The sequence below is a fragment of the Gossypium hirsutum genome, chromosome D04 (genome assembly GCF_007990345.1).
Source record: "Gossypium hirsutum isolate 1008001.06 chromosome D04, Gossypium_hirsutum_v2.1, whole genome shotgun sequence".
NCBI lineage: Eukaryota > Viridiplantae > Streptophyta > Magnoliopsida > Malvales > Malvaceae > Gossypium > Gossypium hirsutum.
Window position 1 is genome coordinate 57,265,467 of NC_053440.1, and position 21,754 is coordinate 57,287,220.

A 21,754-nucleotide genomic window follows, 5' to 3' on the forward strand; every position below is an offset into this window, starting at 1 on the left:
CGCACTTGCATAGCTTCATGTTTGGTCGGACCTTTGTTTATTTTCACTTCTTTACTTACCGCCAATGGATTTAATTCTTGTGTGGATCTCGCATCCTTTGGAATATTTTATACCATTTCATTGGTTTAACTAGTTTTTAGACTGAAATTGCTTTTGTTTGTGCTTATTTAATGTTTCTAGAATTTATGGTTGTATTGTTTGTTGATTTACTTTATTTTAACTTTTTGCTATTTAGTTTTACATTACAACTTACTAGAGTGGGTTTGAAAAACAAAATTTGGAGAAATATTACTTTAATATTAATAATCTCCATTTAATTGAAATCAAGATAAAGTTATTAGTTGATACACATACAATTTCAAAAAAGATTAAAAAAATCACAATTTGTGTAAAATTAAGATTTATTAAATTCAAAGAATAATAAAGATGTTGTAACTAAATCTGCATTATAATTAAAATAGTTTGACGAATCATTGAAAAATATGAGAATTTTAGGTTTAAGAAAAACACAAGGTTTTATTTAAAAATGAGAAGTTGCTGCCAATCTTCTTTATTAGGTGTGATTGAACACCAATAAAATCATCTTTTAAAAAAATTTTATGAGTCTATAATAGAAATCCATAGAAAAATGTTTCAGCTTGAGAGTTGGTTGCGCAAAAAATTAAGTTATATACTTTTACTATAGTAAAAAAAAATTACAATTCCACCATTTGATAACCTATGTCTTTATAAGTTTAAAGGATTAAGTTAAATTTTTATCCTTTTTAGGAGGCCAAAATGTAATTTTACTAATACAATTAAAGTTATAAATTATAAAGGGCTAGAAGAAAAATCTCAATTTATGGGGCTAGAACCCGCCAACGGTAGCTTCGCCCTAAACTCTTATATTTCAATCATTTGAACATTGCACCTATATATTTGATGTCTCAAGAATCTTAACTTTCAACAAAATAAACTTGTTGGAACGCCAAAAGGAATTAAAATATGTGACGGAGCTTTCAACAATTATGGAATGATATAGCTTTCGTTTGTTTGATCAACTTGTAGGTAATTTCAATGAAGCATGTGCCAGCTAATTGACAAACAAGTAAAGCATTGAATTTGTAATAAAAAAATTTCTCCATTTTTGAATGCTTTGAAGCTAATTAATTAAATTTTGTTTGGTGTTATTAAAAAATGATGAATTTGATATATATACTGTCGAAACCATTTTTGAAAACAAAATTAGTAGTCGACTTAAAAATGAAAGTTAGAGTCGCCACCGATATTTATTAAGGTGTGATCGGATCACTTTGAAAATGATTTTAGGTCTACGAATTTTGAGAAAATAGGTTCGGGAGTCGGTTACGCACGAGAAAGGTTTAGCACCCTTGTAACGCCCAAAAATTGGTACCAAATCGATTGTTTAATGTCTTAGTGTCGAAAATTGAAAAGATTTTAAAATACAATCCTTTTGACTTGAATAAATTGAATTGAATAATAGGACACTCTTATTTCAAAGAAATAAAATGTCATACCCAGTGAGTTAGGGCGCAATATTTTAATCTTCAAATTAAGTTTGTCTTTTGAAAAACCCATGCATTTTGAGAAGGATATTTGGTTATTTGGGTCAAAGGAAAAATCAGAACCCAGTAAGTTGGGGTTCAGTTTCTCGAAATTCCTAAACACCATATATTGCTTTTATTTCAAAAAATCTTAATTCTAGGTAGCAAAATGTCGGATCCAGTGAGTTAGGATTCAACATTTTGAAATCCCGAAAAAAATTTATTTAAAATTTGTATGATTTTATTGCAAAATAAGTACTTGGCTATTTAAATTCATCCAAAAGAATTGAAGTCCAATGAGTTAGGGCACAATCCTCTCGAGTTAGTTCCATTTTTTTAATTTGAAATAAATAAAGAACAGGTCTATTGATAAATTTTTTTTTCTTTGATTTAGAGGCAATAAGGATAATATTAGAGAAGAAGGGGAATTTGACAAAAGGAAAGAGATGAAGATGGACACACCCCTTTTCATTATGCTACACACTTGGGTTATAGATTATCAGTTGTGGAAGAACTGTTAAAAAGTGATGTGTCAGTTGCCTATATAGGTGATAAAAAGAGGGGGATGACACCCTTCTTATGCAGCCAGCGAAGGTAATGGTGGAACAAGTGCAAAGATACTCTTTTATGTCCAGATTGTTGCAAAAAAGTGGACAACAAAGGTTTGAATTTACTTCATTTTACGGCTTTTAAAGACTCTGTCTTTCCATCAAGGAGTTCTGTTTTTAAGCGTGGTGGTGTTGAGATTGTATATGGTTCAGTTAGAAATCTAATGGACTTGGAAGGTGCCTGTAAAATCTAATGGTTTTGTATTTCCATGGCTATGGTTTTATTAATATTTAAGTTTTGAGTTAACATTTTAATAAACCTACAATACAATCGGTTAATATGGGTGGCATGACAGAAGCAAATCAAAGATTTGTTGGAAGAAATTGAGAATGATCAAGTGGCACAGGAACCAGTTCGTCACTTTCACTTACCAAATGTTTCTATAGAAAGATTGGAGGCTATAAGAAATACTCATTTAATAGTGGCAGCACTTACAGCCACCGTCACCTTCGCAGCGGCAATAACTGTTCTGGTGGTTGGAGAGTGAAAAAGGGATAAAGCAAGGCAATCCTTTTGATTCATGAGGCAACTTTAAAGCATTTGTTTCTGCCTTTATTTTCTCTGTTTCTGCCTGTTGGGATTTAGATAATGATAGATAAAGGTTAACAGAAGCTTGAGCAACAATGCTATATGTCTGTTGGTGAAAACAAACAGAATCGGGCTTGGGAGCAAAGAAAATGAAAAACAAGAAAACAAAGAGTTTTGGATGAAATTTTCAAAATGATTTCATTAACATTGAATGAAGGTACAAAGCCAATACATATACCAGACATTTAGCTGGTCAAATCAAAACAAATTGTCACCTAACATTACCTACTATCACTAAGTAACATTGGAACTTACAAAAACATTGCTTGCACACATAGGTATACTAATTTATTAATTCATCAATATCTAATTACATCAAAACAATATCAACTTAGTTCAAATCTGACTAAATTACAAAACAATATTTAAGGTAACAAAATGGAATGAAATACAATAGCAGTAATGTGCTTTAGCAGCTGCAGGCATACTTCATGTGCTGTAAGTGCAGCTTGATTTGCTTCTTCATACTTCATGTGCTGTAAATGCGGTATGCGGGCCAACTTCAACACTCCTCATTAGCTTGCATGCTGCATACTCCCATTTTGGCTCTCAAATGCACGAACCTTGACACACTAAGGGGCTTTGTTAAGATATCAGCAAATTGTTCCTTGGAATTGCAATTAATCAGCTTCACTTCTTGAGCTTGCTCCATCTCTCTAACAAAATGAAATTTGATCTTGAAGTGTTTCATTCTCTCATGGAACACTAGATTCTTTGCAATTGTAACAGTAAATTGGTTGTTATAATTGATCTCTGCTGCTTCCATTTGGTGTAGATTCAAATCAGCCATGATTTTTCTTAGCCAAATGGCTTGATTGACAGCATTAGCAGGTGCTACATATTCTGCTTTAGCAGTTGATTGAGCAACAACATTTTGCTTCTTCGAATTCCAACAAAAATGGCTGATCCAAGAGTAAAAACATACCCTAAGGTACTCTTCATGTCATCTATCAATCCAGTCCAATCACTATAAGCATAACCAACCAATTTCATACTTTTAGCTTTGCTAAATAGCATTCCATAGCTCAATGTACCTTTGATGTACCTAAGAACTCTTTTGGCAGCTTGAAAGTGCTTTTCATTGCAGAAATGCATGAATCTAGATAGTATACTCACAGCAAACATGATGTCTGGTCTAGTGGCAGTAAGATATAGCAAACAACCTACCAAGCTCCTATAGACAGATTCACTAACCTGCTCAAAGTCACTTTGGCTCGATAGTTTCTCTCCAATGGCAACTAGTGTGTTTGTTGCCTTGCAATTTTGCATGGAGAATTTGTTCAGAATCTTGGAGATTTGACTTAGGAAGATTCCATGCTGTGTTTGAGTCGCTTTCATACCAAAAAAAGCAAGACATTTGCCCTAAATCTGACATCTCGAACATCTGTTCCATCTTGACTTGAAATCAGCTAGCATTTCATGATCTCCTCCAGTTACTAGCAGGTCATCAACATATAGGGACACTATTAGTTGAGTTTTACTACCTTGCTTCTTCACATACAAGGTAGGTTCACTGATGCTTCTTTAAAATCCAAGGCTAGCTAGGTAGCCATCGATCCTGCTATACCAGGCTCTTGGTGCTTGTTTCAAACCATACAAGGCTTTCTTCAGTTTGTACACCTGCCCTCTTCACCTGCCACTTTAAAACCTTCAGATTTCTCAACATAGATTTTTCATCAAGAAAACCATTTAGGAGTGCTGATTTTACATCAAGCAGATAAAATTTCCACTGCATTTGTGCTCCTAAGACAACTAGCAGTCTTATGGTGTCAAGCCTAGCTACTGGTGCAAAGGTCTCAAAGTAGTCAATGCCGTACTTTTGGCTGAACCCTTTTACAACCAGCCTTGTTTTCATTTGTTCAAGCTTCCATCAGTATTTTTCTTGGCTCGAAACACGCATTTCACCCCAATAACCTTTCTATTTGCTGGTCTCTCACTAGCTGCCAGGTCTGATTATTTTCAAACCATTCTGATTTCATCAGCCATTGCCTGTTTCCAGCCTTTTTGAGCTTCAACTTCTTCGAAGCAACTTGGTTCAACTGCAGCCACTTGAGCCTTTCATAAATCTCAGCCAATGGTCTAGTGCCCTGACTGGTTCATCATTAATGTCTATTTCAAGACCATTCTGATAAACTTCAGTCTGATCTATCAATAAATCTTCAGAGACTGCCTCTGGTTCATTCTTTTCCCCAATTCCAACTTGAATTCTCATCAAAGATTACATCTCTGCTCACAAGCACTTTGTTGCATGAAGGATCCAGGATTCTGTAGCCTTTCTTTATACTGCTATAACCACAGGATGCCAGTTAGGATGCAGTGGTTTTCTTATGATTGAACGCACATTAAGTTCATAGTTCACTTCTATTTATTTCCATCTTATAGATAATCCACCAGGTTAAGATGCAAACTCGGCATACAGGGTACTCGACTTGGGTTTATTATTAAATATTTTGGATTTATTTCAAATTTTCGTTATCAAGAACTATAATATCTTATTAAATCATGGCATGAGACTTAGGTTTTTGTTTAATTTAGCACACCATAATCTCCACATTAATGTTATCCTTGCTATGTGTTTTACTAATTTATACTTCAAACAAAACAACATATTCTTGCATCTTGTTGTAACCTCTTCAACTCGGCCTATACATTAGATCCAAATTTGAGAGATTAATCGGCCACCGAAATAGTCTAGTAGCGATCAAAGTTTAAAAAATGACCAATTTAAAATATAGAAAACTTAGCTTATTTTCAGTATAACACATGAGATTGAAAATTAGTTAAAAATTTTCGATTTATTTACAACTCAATACTAAATTATAATTTAGCAATGGAAAAATGATTTTCAAATTAATTTTATTAAAATCATATTTCATGCTTAATTAATTAAAAATAATATATTAAATTAGGTTAAATGTCATACATGCTAAATTAAACAAAAACCTAAGTCTCATGCCATGATTTAAATAAGATATTATAGTTCTTGAATAACGAAAAATTTTGAATAATAAATCCAAAATATTTAATAAATAAAACCCAAGTCGAGTACCCTGTATGCCGAGTTTGCATCTTAACCTGGTGGATTATCTATAAAGATGGAAATAAAATAGAAGTGAACTATGAACTTAATGTGCGTTCAATCATAAGAAAACCACTGCATCCTAACTTGGCATCCTGTGGTTATAGCAGTATAAAGAAAGGCTACAGAATCCTGGATCCTTCATGCAACAAAGTGCTTGTGAGCAGAGATGTAATCTTTGATGAGAATTCAAGTTGGAATTGGGAAAAGAATGAACCAGAGGCAGTCTCTGAAGATTTATTGATAGATCAGACTGAAGTTTATCAGAATGGTCTTGAAATAGACATTAATGAGAACCAGTCAGGGCACTAGACCATTGGCTGAGATTTATGAAAGAGCTCAAGTGGCTGCAGTTGAACCAAGTTGCTTCGAAGAAGTTGAAGCTCAAAAAGGCTGGAAACAGGCAATGGGCTGATGAAATCAGAATGGTTGAAAATAATCAGACCTGGCAGCTAGTTGAGAGACCAGCAAATAGAAAGGTTATTGGGTGAAATGCGTGTTTCGAGCCAAGAAAAATACTGATGGAAGCTTGAACAAATTGAAAACAAGGCTGGTTGTAAAAGGGTTCAGCCAAAAGTACGGCATTGACTACTTTGAGACCTTTGCACCAGTAGCTAGGCTTGACACCATAAGACTGCTAGTTGTCTTAGGAGCACAAATGCAGTGGAAATTTATCTGCTTGATGTAAAATCAGCACTCCTAAATGGTTTTCTTGATGAAGAAATCTATGTTGAGAAATCTGAAGGTTTTAAAGTGGCAGGTGAAGAGGGCAAGGTGTACAAACTGAAGAAAGCCTGTATGGTTGAAACAAGCACCAAGAGCCTGGTATAGCAGGATCGATGGCTACCTAGCTAGCCTTGGATTTTAAAGAAGCATCAGTGAACCTACCTTGTATGTGAAGAAGCAAGGTAGTAAAACCAACTAATAGTGTCCCTATATGTTGATGACCTGCTAGTAACTGGAGGAGATCATGAAATGCTAGCTGATTTCAAAGTCAAGATGGAACAGATGTTCGAGATGTCAGATTTAGGGCAAATGTCTTGCTTTTTTGGTATGAAAGCGACTCAAACACATGGAATCTTCCTAAGTCAAATCTCCAAGATTCTGAACAAATTCTCCATGCAAAATGCAAGGCAACAAACACACTAGTGCCATTGGAGAGAAACTATCGAGCCAAAGTGACTTGAGCAGGTTAGTGAATCTGTCTATAGGAGCTTGGTAGGTTGTTTGCTATATCTTACTGCCACTAGACCAGACATCATGTTTGCTGTGAGTATACTATCTAGATTCATGCATTTCTGCAATGAAAAGCACTTTCAAGCTGCCAAAAGAGTTCTTAGGTACATCAAGGTACATTGAGCTATGGAATGCTATTTAGCAAAGCTAAAAGTATGAAATTGGTTGGTTATGCTTATAGTGATTGGACTGGATTGATAGATGACATGAAGAGTACCTTAGGGTATGTTTTTACTCTTGGATCAGCCATTTTTGTTGGAATTCGAAGAAGCAAAATGTTGTTGCTCAATCAACTGCTAAAGCAGAATATGTAGCACCTGCTAATGCTGTCAATCAAGCCATTTGGCTAAGAAAAATCATGGCTGATTTGAATCTACACCAAATGGAAGCAGCAGAGATCAATTATAACAACCAATTTACTGTTACAATTGCAAAGAATCTAGTGTTCCATGAGAGAATGAAACACTTCAAGATCAAAATTTCATTTTGTTAGAGAGATGGAGCAAGCTCAAGAAGTGAAGCTGATTAATTGCAATTCCAAGGAACAATTTGCTGATATCTTAACAAAGCCCCTTAGTGTGTCAAGGTTCGTGCATTTGAGAGCCAAATGGGAGTATGCAGCATGCAAGCTAATGAGGAGTGTTGAAGTTGGCCCGCATACCGCATTTACAGCACATGAAGTATGAAGAAGCAAATCAAGCTGCACTTACAGCACATGAAGTATGCCTGCAGCTGCTAAAGCACATTACTGCTATTGTATTTCATTCCATTTGTTACCTTAAATATTGTTTGTAATTTAGTCAGATTGAACTAAGTTGATATTGTTTTGATGTAATTAGATATTGATGAATTAATAAATTAGTATACCTATGTGTGCAAGCAATGTTTTTGTAAGTTCCAATGTTACTTAGTGATAGTAGGTAATGTTAGGTGACAATTTGTTTTGATTTGACCAGCTAAATGTCTGGTATATGTATTGGCTTTGTACCTTCATTCAATGTTAATGAAATCATTTTGAAAATTTCATCCAAAACTCTTTGTTTTCTTGTTTTTCATTTTCTTTGCTCCCAAGCCCGATTCTGTTTGTTTTCACCAACAGACATATAGCATTGTTGCTCAAGCTTCTGTTAACCTTTATCTATCATTATCTAAATCCCAACAGGCAGAAACAGAGAAAATAAAGGCAGAAACAAATGCTTTAAAGGTTGCCTCATGAATCAAAAAGGGATTGCCTTGCTTATCCTTTTTCACTCTCCAAACCACCAGGAACAGTTATTGCCGCTGCGAAGGTGACGGTGGCTGTAAGTGCTGCCACTATTAAATGAGTATTTCTTATAGCCTCCAATCTTTCTATAGAAACATTTGGTAAGTGAAAGTGACGAACTGGTTCCTGTGCCACTTGATCATTCTCAATTTCTTCCAACAAATCTTTGATTTGCTTCTGTCATGCCACCATATTAACCGATTGTATTGTAGGTTTATTAAAAATGTTAACTCAAAACTTAAATATTAATAAAACCATAGCCATGGAAATACAAAACCATTAGATTTTACAGGCACCTTCCAAGTCCATTAGATTTCTAACTGAACCATATACAATCTCAACACCACCACGCTTAAAAACAGAACTCCTTGATGGAAAGACAGAGTCTTTAAAAGCCGTAAAATGAAGTAAATTCAAACCTTTGTTGTCCACTTTTTTGCAACAATCTGGACATAAAAAGAGTATCTTTGCACTTGTTCCACCATTACCTTCGCTGGCTGCCATAAGAAGGGGTGTCATCCCCCCTTTTTATCACCTATATAGGCAACTGACACATCACTTTTAACAGTTCTTCCACAACTGATAATCTATAACCCAAGTGTGTAGCATAATGAAAAGGGGTGTGTCCATCTTCATCTCTTTCCTTTGTCAAATTCCCCTTCTTCTCTAATATTATCCTTATTGCCTCTAAATCAAAGAAAAAAAAATTTATCAATAGACCTGTTCTTTATTATTTCAATTAAAAAAATGGAACTAACTCGAGAGGATGTGCCCTAACTCATTGGACTTCAATTCTTTGGATGAATTTAAATAGCCAAGTACTTATTTTGCAATAAAATCATACAAATTTAAATAAATTTTTTTTCGGGATTTCAAAATGTTGAATCCTAACTCACTGGATCCGACATTTTGCTACCTAGAATTAAGATTTTTTGAAATAAAAGCAATATATGGTGTTTAGGAATTCGAGAAACTGAACCCCAACTTACTGGGTTCTGATTTTTCCTTTGACCCAAATAACCAAATATCCTTCTCAAATGCATGGGTTTTTTCAAAAGACAAACTTAATTTGAAGATTAAAAATATTGCGCCCTAACTCACTGGGTATGACATTTTATTTCTTTGAAATAAGAGTGTCCTATTATTCAATTCAATTTATTCAAGTCAAAAGGATTGTATTTTAAAATCTTTTCAAATTTCGACACTAAGACATTAAACAATCGATTTGGTACCAATTTTGGCGTTACAAGGGTGCTAAACCTTTCTCGTGCGTAACCGACTCCCGAACCTATTTCTCAAATTCGTAGACCTAAAATCATTTCAAAGTGATCCGATCACACCTTAATAAATATCGGTGGCGACTCTAACTTCATTTTTAAGTCGACTACTAATTTTTGTTTTCAAAAAATGGTTTCGACAGTATATATAATCAAATTCATCATTTTTTAATAACACAAACAAATTTAATTAATTAGCTTCAAAGCATTCAAAAATGGAGAAATTTTTTATTACAATTCAAATGCTTGCCTCCTAAAAAGGATAAAAATTTAACTTAATCCTTTAAAACTTATAAAGACATAGGTTATCAAATGGTGGAATTGTAATTTTTTTTTACTATAGTAAAAGTATATAACTTAATTTTTTGCGCAACCAACTCTCAAGCTGAAACATTTTTCTATGGATTTCTATTATAGACTCATAAAATTTTTTTAAAAGATGATTTTATTGGTGTTCAATCACACCTAATAAAGAAGATTGGCAGCAACTTCTCATTTTTAAATAAAACCTTGTTTTTCTTAAACCTAAAATTCTCATATTTTCAATGATTCGTCAAACTATTTTAATTATAATGCAGATTTAGTTACAACATCTTTATTATTCTTTGAATTTAATAAATCTTAATTTTACACAAATTGTGATTTTTTTAATCTTTTTTGAAATTGTATGTGTATCAACTAATAACTTTATCTTGATTTCAATTAAATGGAGATTATTAATATTAAAGTAATATTTCTCCAAATTTTGTTTTTCAACCCACTCTAGTAAGTTGTAATGTAAAACTAAATAGCAAAAAAGTTAAAATAAAGTAAAATCAACACAAACAATACAACCATAAATTCTAGAAACATTAAAATAAGGCACAAACAAAAGCAATTTCAGTCTAAAAACCTAGTTTAAACCAATGAAAATGGTATAAAAATATTCCCAAAGGATGCCGAGATCCACACAAGAATTAACATCCATTGGCGGGTAAGTAAAGAAGTGAAAATAAACAAAGGTCCGACCAAACATGAAGCTATGGCAAGTGCGTGAGAAGGTTTTAACACAACATAGTAGGCTGTGCTGAAAGCAATCAACATTGCAATCAACGCACCATTGAGGAGATTCTTAGCGGTCAACCGTGTTATGAAAAATTTACGTTGCTGCCTTGAGTTTGAGGAAAAAATTCATCTTCCTAAGGTAAACGGAGAGGGTGGAAAGAGAGAATAACGACCAATGCATTCGATATGATAAATACTTTAAAGGCTGCCTCACGAATCAAAAAGGAGTACCTCTTCAGATCCTTTTCACTCTGAAACCACCTGGGACGGTATCGCTGCCGTGAAGTGACCGTGACTATAATCCTGCCACTATTAAATGACCTTCTCTTTTCTTCTCCAACCTGCTGTAGGAATAGTTGGCAAGCGAATGGGCAAACTGGCTCATCCGAACTAGTAATTCTCAATCTCCAATAATCTCTGATTGCTCCGCCATGCCAGCAACATTAGCCAATTGTATTGTAGGTCTAATTAAGATGTAATCAAAGCTTGAATATAATAAAACCATAGCCATGGAAATGCAATACATATGCACGCACACCACCTTTATGACGATGTTTCTCATATGAACTCCATTATAAACTTCTTGAGTGTCATTCCAAAAGCACCTTCCAACTTCATAGATTCTGAGTGATCCATATACAACTCAATACCACCACCTGAAAAGAGAAAGCTCTAATGCATAGTAAGAGCCTCTAAAAGCCAGATAATGAAGTAAAGTTAAACCTTCTTGTCCACTTTTCACACAACTATCTGGACATAAAGAGAGAATCTTGAAACTGTTCCAAATAACCTGTCTGGCTGCCATAAAAGGTGTTGAGTTTAGTTCCCATGCAAAGTGCCATGCAAGACATGTAAAGTGGCATGGAGAAAAAATGCAGCAGGTAATCGACCATGGTGTGCAGTACTGAAGCTTCAAGTTACCGAACTACTTGTTGTTTTAGTTGTATTTTAATTATTTTGTAATCTAGTTCATATTGAACTAAGTAGGTGAATGTTTTTGGTGTAATTTGATGTTGATTGACTCAAAAATCAGCAATGCAATATGTACAAGCTAATCTTGTAAGTTTCAATGCATATTAGTGGCGTAGGTAATTGATAGGTGATTACTTGTTCATTTGACAAGTTGACTGATATATGTAATGGCTAATGCTTGTTCAATGGTAAATGAGAATTCAGCTTGTTTTTCATTCAAATTCCTCTTTTTTCTTTTTCCACTTGCAAGCTTCTTTCTGTTTTCTTTTGAGATTGTTCTTCGCAAGGCTCGAGGGCTTGCTGTATAAGAAGCATAAAATCAATTGCTGTAGCCTTTGCACCAATAATGGTACTAGACTTTTGTCTTGTGGACCTGTTGTTATAAACCAAGAAATCAGAATGGCTCTTCAATTTCAACAGCACCCCACCATCTTCAATGGAGAAGGCTTCCACATATGACTGTAAAGATGAAAGACTACCTACAGCCTGATCTGTGGGAAGTTGTCAACACAGATCTGAGCCAGCACCACGAGGGCTATCCCACAGTAGCTCAGATCAGAACAACATGCTGATGAGAGGACCAAAAGGCACAAAGGCATGTCTGCATCTAGAATGTGTCAGTTCATCTTCACCAGAATATGGCCTGTGAGACTCCAAAACAGGCTGGGATAAGCTCAATGAGGATTTCAAGGCACAAAGAGGACAAGCAACAACAACTGCTAAACTGAGAAGAGATTAGAATCTGAAGATGAAGGAAAAGAAACAGTGAAAGTATGCAGATAGAATAATGGCATGGTTAACAGCATAAGGCTCCTAGGTGAGCACTTTGATGAGGCAAGAATGTGGAGAAGTCCTCCACTTGCCTGAAGATATGAGCAAAGATATCCTCTTTAGAGGACCAAAAGACCTAGCTAGCATCTCCTTAACTGAGTTGATAACACTTCTATCTCAGGAAAAAGGAGAGCTAACAGAGCTGAAGATCACCAAGAAGGTGCATTTCAAGCCAAGGCCAAAGAAACCTCAAGCACCAATGCTCATAGAGGCAAAAGGCACTGGAAAAATAGGCCTAACCTGATGCTGCAAGGAGCAATGATCAGCCCCAGAATATTGCAAGAGGTCAGGACATCCAGAAATAGACTGTGTGTCAACACTGCAAGAAAAAGCATGTTGAAAGGCTGTAAAAACAGAAACAAGCCAGGTAAACCAATTTCAGCACCAAAGTTGAAGCTCGTGTGCTGAAGATAGCAGTGATCAGGAAGCAGGTGTTTTGTTTCTTGCTAGCTACGAGAAAAAATGTTCTAAAGGCTGGTTGTTGGACAGTGGTTGCACAAACCACATGTCACAGATGCTTCCTTATTCAAAACTTGGATCGAAACTGCAAAACAAGGTCAATGTGGAAATGGTCAGTTTATAAAGGCTGAAGGAAAAGAGAGTGCTGGTATGCACTCCTACAGTAAAAAGTCATTCCAAATGTGCTATTGGTGCCTGAGATTGATAGAAACCTCTCAGCATAGCTCAACTGCCGAGAAAGGCTATTCAGTGTGTTTAAAGACAAGCAGTCAAATTGCTATCCAAGGATCAACTTATGACAGTCACAAGACTGACAAATGCTTTGAGTCATAGTCGGATGACTCAAAGTCAGCATACACTGCCTCTGTTGAGATTCCTAGCCTGGCATCAAAGCTGGACATGCCAACTTTAGGTCGATAACTCAAATGGCAGTGAAGGCTTGGCTGAGAATTCACTAACTCAATGAAGCATGATGAAGTCTGTGAGGTGGTGTCAGATGGGAAAGTAGGCAATATTGCCATTCCTACAAACCCGCATGGAGAGCCACAGAAAGACTGCAACTGGTGCACACTGATGTGTGTGGCCCATGAGGATGAATCACTCAGCAAAAAACAGGTACTTTGTCATTTCATGATGATTTTACAAATATTGCTAGATTTTCTCATGAAACACAAGTCTGAAGTAGTCAAGTGTTTATGAAGTTCAAGACTGCAGCTAAAATTGAAACAGGTTGCAAGTTGAAGTAAAAAGATCAGACAATGGAACTGAGTATACTCAGCTCAATTTCAAGCCATCTGCAATGATGCCTGGTATCAAACACCAGCAACAAATGTGTACACACCCTCAGCAGAAGGAGTCTTGAAAGAAGAACAGAAGCCTGATGATATGGCACGGTCTTGCTATTGAGAAAGATCTGCCCAAAGCTATATGGCTTAAGCAGTTAACACAACAGTCTATCTTCAAAATAGGCTCCCAACTAAGGCTCTTGCTCACAAGACACCGTTGAAGCTTGGTTTGGATCAAGCCCCTCTTTGGCACATGTAAAGGGTTTGATTGTCTGTGCTATGCACAAATACCAGCTGTAAAGAGGGATAAGCTGTCAAAGAGAGCTCAGCCTAACATTCTAGTTAGCTATAGCTCAGTCAAAAAATTACAGGATCCTGGACCTTGACAAGCAAAATTCAAGTAAGCAAGGAGTAATTTTCAATGAAAAGGCATGTTGGAATGGGAGAAGAATGCACTAGAAGTGATTCAGAAGAAATGGGCCTAACAAAGCTAAACTCGAGAAAATTGGTCCTGAAATGGACATTGATGATGTCCTGTAAAAGGCACAAGGCCCTTGGATGAAATTTATGAAAAAGCACAGATTGCTATACAGAACCTACAGTTTTGAAGAGGCGAGTCAGATGAAGGCTGGAAGCAGGCTATGGTTGATGAAATCAACATGATTCAGAAGAATCAAACATGAGAGCTAGTTGATAAGCTTGCTGGAAAGAAGGTCATGGAGTGAAATGGGTCTTATCGAGCAAAACAAAATGCAGATGGCAGTCTTAACAAGCTGAAAGCCAGGCTTGTTGTTAAAGGTTTCAGCCAAAGATATGGCCTGGACTACTTGGAGACCTTGCACCAGTAGACCAGGCTTGACACAGTCAAATGCAGTTCCTTGGCTGCTCAAAATTAAGGACATTCATCATCTGGATGTAAATCAGCATTCCTCAATGGCTATCTAGAAGAAGAGATCTATATCGAGCAGCCTCAAGGATTGCAGTCTCTAGCAAAGAACATATGGTGTACACATTAAAAATGCCTTATATGGTCTAAAACAGGCCCCTCGAGCCTGGTATGCCGAATTGACTCTTATATGATCAGTTTGGAATTGAGAGAATGCCAGTGAAACCAAACATTGTATGTCAAGAAAGATCAAAGCTGAAACTCAGCTCATTTTGTCACTCTATTTGATGATTTTATTGGTGATGGAGGAGATAGAAGAATGCTGCAAGACTCAAAAGAAAATATGATGGAAATGTTGAAATGTCTGATCTAGGCAGAATGAACTACTTCTTGGAAATGAGGTGAAGCAAACAGCAAAAGGATCTCTTCTCATTAGAGTTCCTTACTATGAAGATTCTGGACAAGTTCTCTATGAAGAACTGCAAGCCAACAAGCATACCAATGGCTATTGGAGTGAAGCTATCGAGACAAGGGAGTGGTGAACAGTTTATGAGACTATGTACAGAGTCTCATTGGTAGTCTGTGTATTGACTGCAACAAGGCCCGATATCATGTTTGCTGTTAGTGTGCTATCCAGATTCATGAATGCTGCAATGATCAGCACTTTCAGGCAGCTAAAAGAGTGCTGAGATACATCAAAGGCACATTGATCATGTGTGTTGTTCAAAAGGGCTGAAAACATGAAGCGATAGGCTATGTTGATAGTGACTGGGCTAGATCATTGATGACATGAGGAGCACATCTGGATATGCATTTAGCATTGGCTCAGGCATGTTTTGCTAGAGGTCTAAGAAGCAGAATTCAGTTGCACAATCAACAGTAGAAGCTGAATATGTGTTGCTACCACCTCTTTAATGGCGAATAGTTTCAGAGAAGACCCGATATGACACCTTATCCATTTTCCAAAAATGATGTGGAACCACGCAAGTAATAACTCGCACAATCCAATGAATCTGCCTTCACTCGCTCATCGACATGTATTCAAAGATCTGAATGTCTCTGTAAATGCTGAACCAGTAGTAACTCCCTATCAACACGGTCGACAATAAATCAGTGATCCGCCTCATCAAACGTGCCCCCAAAGCTTTGGGGAAGATAACTAAGCTGTATATTGCCTCAAAGTGAGACATCTACCCTCTTTCAGGATACACTAGAACCATATCTTTCAAATTCCTCCAAGAAATGCACTTGTTATCCCTTTTGTCAGATTCGGGCTATAACCCACTGCTCACTCATACCTGTTATGTTCATCAACTTTTCAGAAAGGTTGTGGATTTACAGCTCTCGAGTAATACTTGTCGACTTGCATCTTTGCACACCCGAAGTAAAAGCCAATATTCTTCTACAGTAGGTACTAAGTCGACTCTTCCGAATGTAAAACAACTGTAGGCGAGTTCCAAAATGTGCTAGAGCCTGGAACTGGTGCTGTGTCTACCTTCATATCTAGCAAAGTACGGCAAATCCCCATAATTGGAAATAGAAAAGCTGTCTGACCTCCTCATTCCATGGTCCCAAATCTCCTTCAACTCTCGCAAATCGTTCTGTGTTACACTAATACGGGTGAAGTCCCATAACTCTGATATATATCCTTCAACCAAACTATCTATTTTCTCTTGCTGCGCCGTTTCTGACCAAATTCGGACCCGCCGCATTATCTTCCACCTTATCAAGAAACCCCCTTTCTATATAAGCTTTCTTTCTAGAAACCGAATATGAACAACGCTTTTATAATGAAATGCCAGCAGTTGAAATGTCATGCATCCAAAGTAAAACAGTAAAGATCAGTATCAGACATAAACATATAATCCAAAATAATTCAGAAAGAAAAAAAAGCACATATCAGGTATCTACTAGGGTTTGTGTAGTTCTACCTAGGGTGGTTCCTAAGGTTCACTACATGTGTTTGGCTCTAAAGTAAGGGTACCCAAACCAGCAAATTCCTCGATCTTCACCTATGGTAGGCTCGTATAGACCGAGTTCGTTCAGGGAATACATTTCCCTATGATGCACGGAGATGAAATCTCCAAACATAGTACGGATTATCCCGAAAGCGATCCACTATCCTGCACGGAGGTGAAAACCTACAAAAAAAACAAATGGAGTCATAATGAAACAAATAAATAAAAACTATCCGTAGGCTCGACTCATTCATTTCCAAAAAGAAAATAAATTGTGACCCAACCAGTGGAGTCGCCAAGTTTGACACCATTTTGATAAAACGGGGTCACTTGGTATTTGAAAATAAAGCAAAAATGGATCGCCACAATCCGTTTTGAAAGGTAATGGATCACCTCGACAAGGATGTTTATAACGTTGATTTTTAAAACAACAGTTTGGTCCACGAAATTCAGAAAAAACGGGTTTGGGAGTCGTTACGCCGAGGAAGGATTAGCACCCTCGATACACCCAAAATGGTTCCTAGTTGATTACTATGCTTAATGTTGAAATTGAAACTTTGAAGAATTTAAAATACGATCCTTATTTTGAAAGAAAATTATAAAATCGAACTGCCACGTTTTATACCTTTTATTTCAGAAAGAAAATATACACCAATACTTAGGGACGATCTTACCTTTCAGAAATGAGCAAGTCAACTCGCATAAAAAAGTTTAAAAGAGTTTGATGGTTTAAATCATAAAGATTGTAACCAATATTAGGGTACAATTCTTCAACATAAGATTGAATAGTTTATTATTTTGAAAAATTTCTCGTCTCGAGAATCACGTATCATGTCCAATGATTAGGTACACGACAATGAATCCGATAATGATTTTATTATGTCCCTTAAAAAAAAGAGTAACCTCGATTATTTAGATTCAACGAAGAAAATCAAAACCCAATACATTAGGGCTCGATTCTTTCGAGGATCTCAAATACCGATTGTTACTTTTATTTTGGAATTTTTCGTTTTTTTTTTTTGATAAATCCAAGTAGAAGTAGGTGTAAAATAACAATAATAATGCAACATAAATAAAATAATACAAATGAAATAAGAAAAGATAAATAAATAAGATGGCAAACATATAATAAAAAGAAATCAATAAATAGTAAATACAATTAAATGTAAAGAGATATATATAAGCATAAATTAAATATGTGTATATGTACATGTTTACAAAGGTTAAAATATGTACATATATATATTAAGAAAGGTGCACATAAATATTACAAAACATAGGAATATATGTATGTAGATGAAAATATATACATATGTGGATTATAAAAATAACATAAGATAATATATAATATACATATTTTAAATAAAAAATATATATATAGATATAAAATAATAATATATAATATACAATTAATAAAATATATAGTAGAAGTATAAAAATTGATGTTTATATATTAAATAAGTTAGTAAAATATAGTACATATATGTATAAAAACATTATAATAATAATATAATAGAACACATATCTAAAATTTACATAAGTGAATATAAATAAAAACATAACATATATAACAATAATATAATAAATATACTAATAGCAATAGTAAAGATATAATAATAGTAAATATAATAATAAATAAAGAAAATAATAATAATATTAAAAATAATGAACAAAATAGTGAAAATGCTAGAAAGGGAGGCTAAATCAAAGTAAGAACAAAAATACTGGGCGAATTTGAAAATAAAAGAGACAGAGGGGACTAAATTGTAACGCGCGCAGAAAGAAGGGATCAACATGGTAAATAAACCCAAAGTTCTAAAACGCAGAACCTCAATGGACTAAAATGAAACAAAAGAAAAATCTTAGGCTAAATCAAAATAAAGAAAACAACAAAATAGGATCAAATTGTAATGCGCTGAAAAACAAGAGGGACTGTGCGCGTAAATAACCCCTTTAAAAAGCACGCGGATCCTCCCCTCTGGGTCGGTTCACCCGCGCAGGTGAGGGCCAAAACGACGTTCGTTTGGCACCTAACCCCTAAGGGTAAAACGGCGCGTTTGGATTGGGTATTTAAACCATTTTTTCTTCCAAAAAATCATTTTAACCGTTTCCCTAAAAAAAACTCCACATTTTCTCCAACAGCCAGCGTTCAGGGTTCCAAACCCACCCCGCGCCGATCATCGGCCCACCGTACGGTGGCACGCTGGCCATGCACGCGGTGGCCGGAAAATTCAAAAATGTAATTTTTTTGTATTTTCCGCAAATAAACTGCTTTTATATATATATATGTTATGTATATATACAAAAAATAAACGAGTATGAGAAAAGAGATGCGAAAACGAGAAAATAAAATCACCTTTTGATTTTTGATTTTTTTTGAATATTACCAAAAAAGGAAAGAAGAACAGAGAATCACCAAAAATCGAACCCCTTCACAGTGGGGGATCCTTGGTTTTTTAATAGTCTGTTACATTAATTTTTTATGATTTTCTCCTCTGGTTGCTACTGTTCTTGCGTGTTTTTGCAGGTGACGGCGCAAGGGGTATGGCGGTGATGACACGGATGGACGTCCGTGACAGTGGCGGGACGGCAGGTCAAAGTCATCAAATGCGGCGCTAGGGTTTCAGACTTCTGAAACCCTAGTTTTTGGCTGTTAGTTTCTGGCTAAAACAATGGGCCTCGAGTTGGGTCTGTTCTGTAATGGTTGGTGTTAGTGGGTAGACCAGTTGGGCCCGGTATATAATGTTGGTTTGGAATTGGGTCATTTTTGTTTTGTGGTTTGGGGTAGTGGGTTTAAAATGGGCTGGTTTTTTAGGAGGTTGCTGGGCTTGGGCAAAATTGGGCTTTGTACACAATGGAAAATGTAAAAAAACAAGTCTAAAACAAGAAATTTTCCCAAAGTAAAACCGTTTCCACAGAAGAATTAACATGCATTGCGGGTAAGTAAAGAAGTGAAAATAAAGGCAGGGCCGACCAAACATGAAGCTATGGCAAGTGCGTGAGAAGGTTTTAACACAACATAGCTGGCTGTGCTGAAAGCAAATCACCATGCAATCCGTGCACCACTAAGGAGTTGCCTACCGATCATCCGTATTATTAAAGTTTCGCGTTGCTGATTTGATTTGGGAAAAGAAAATACATCGTCCTAAGGTAAACGGAAGAGGGTGAAAGAGAGAAAATAAAGGCAAATGCATTCGATATGATAAATACTTTAAAGGCTGCATCATGAATCAGAAAAGGAGTACCCTCTTCGATCCTTTTTCACTCTTGAAACCACCTGGGACGGTTATCGCTGCCGCGAATGTGACCGTGGCTATAAATCCTGCCACTATAAAATACCTTCTCTTTCTCTCCAAGCTTGCTCTAAAAGATATTGCAAGCGAAAGGGATAACCGTTCGTCCGCCACTTGATCATTCTCAATTTCTTCCACAATCATGATTTGCTCCTGCCATGCCAGCAACATAGCCAATTGTATGTAGTTATTAAAGAGTTAATTCAAAACTTGAATATTAATAAACCATAGCCATGGAAATGCAATACATATGCAAGCACTCACAACCTGTTTAGAGTTTCTCATAAATGACTGCATTATAAACTTCTTGAGGTCATTCCAAAAGCACCTTCCAACTTCATTAGATTTCTGAGTGATCCATATACAATGTCAATACACCACGGCTGGAAAAGAGAAAACCTATTGGATAGGAAGAGCCTCTGAAAGCCATATAATGAAGTAAAGTCAAACCTTCGTTGTCCACTTTTTCACAATTCCTGACCAGGGATTTAAATTGCGTCCGCGACGTTTTCGTCCGTCTCGTTTGTCGCGGTCGCGGACATAACGCGTATTGCGGTCACTGCGGGTATCGCGGTCGTGAATTTTACATTACTTATTGTGTATTGCGGGTATAGCGGGTTTCGGCAGTAACGGTTTCGGACGGTGCCGTTACCGCTATATAACGGCCGCTATTTCGGTAACGGACGGCTATTTAAATCCCTGATCTGGACATAAAGAGAGAATCCTTGAAACTGTTCCAAGATGACCTTGTCTGGCCGCCATAAGAAGGGGTGTCATCCCCCTCTTTTTATCACCTATATATAGGCAGCTGATACATCCGTTTTTAACAGTTCATCCACAACTGAGAATCTATTACCTAAGTGTGCAGCATAATGAAGAGGGGTGCGTCCATCTTCATCTCTTTCCTTTGTCAAATTCCCCTTCTTAATATTACCCTTATTGCCTCTAAATCCAAGCAAAAAAATGTCAATAGACCTGTTCTTTATTTATTTCAAACTTTTTAAAAAAAATTGGAACTAACTCAACAATATACCTGCATCTCCAGCCATAGCTGCTGCATGCAAGCTGTTCTACCGTGGGGGCCGCCATGAGCTGTTGATATTGATTTATCTAATATTACACTCAGCACGCCGCCGTCTCCTCTCTTAGCTGCAATATAAAGTGGAGTCTCCTGTTTTTTATTGGCAGAATACGGAAAATCAGGGTCTTCAAACTCCAACAATGCTTTCACCACTTCAACATTGCCACACCCTGCTGCTTCATGTAAAGCCGTGTTGGATTCCTGATCCGTAATCCTCAGCATCTCCCTCACTGCACTTACTTGATCCGTTCCCAGCTCTAAATCTCCATCTCGAGCTTTTGCGCAAGACTTGATTAGAAGTTTCACAATAGCAGAATGTCCATACCTGCTGCTACGTGCAAAGGAGTTTGACCTTTAGCATTCGTTTGGAATAGCAGTGACGGACACTTGCTGAGAACTTGTTCGATAAAATCTGATTTTTTTTCTCTTTTTATCATAGTAACGAATAAATTCAAAAACGGAAAGGATGGTACAAATCCTAGGGAGAAGATTTTGATTATTGAGAATTTGACAGTCTCCTCGTTGCCAAGTTAACATGGAGCACGTTGTCTTGGTTTGGGGTCTTTAGCGACTCAAGTTGAAGACCCTGTTTATTATTGAATACTTCAATGTTGCCTTCTGCTGCTGCCTTATACAGCGAAGCTTCCATGTGAGTGATGTTCTGTTCAGGCTCCCGAGGTTCCATTTTTGTGGATCTATTTCTTCCTGGATAACACCAAACAGAATTTAATTAATTAGCTTGAAGCTTCCAAGCTCAAGAAAAAACATACTGCAAATTCAGAAATTTACCAAATTCCTTTCCAGTTAGTTACTTGCTTGCATATGCCTGCATTCAAGTCACCTACAAA

General features: G+C 36.3%; 1 protein-coding gene across 1 annotated transcript; it reads right to left on the minus strand.

Annotated features, from left to right (window-relative positions):
* Window positions 1–16,673: 16,673 nt before the first annotated feature.
* Window positions 16,674–21,591, minus strand: LOC121203403 (ankyrin repeat-containing protein ITN1-like). Its single transcript, XM_041091465.1, has 5 exons — window positions 21,419–21,591; window positions 20,859–21,258; window positions 20,093–20,173; window positions 19,778–19,978; window positions 16,674–16,715 (listed from the first exon to the last, which is right to left on the minus strand). The coding sequence occupies exons 1-5, from the start codon at window positions 21,589–21,591 to the stop codon at window positions 16,674–16,676; spliced, it is 897 nt and encodes a 298-aa protein (XP_040947399.1).
* Between the last annotated feature and the right edge of the window lie 163 nt (window positions 21,592–21,754).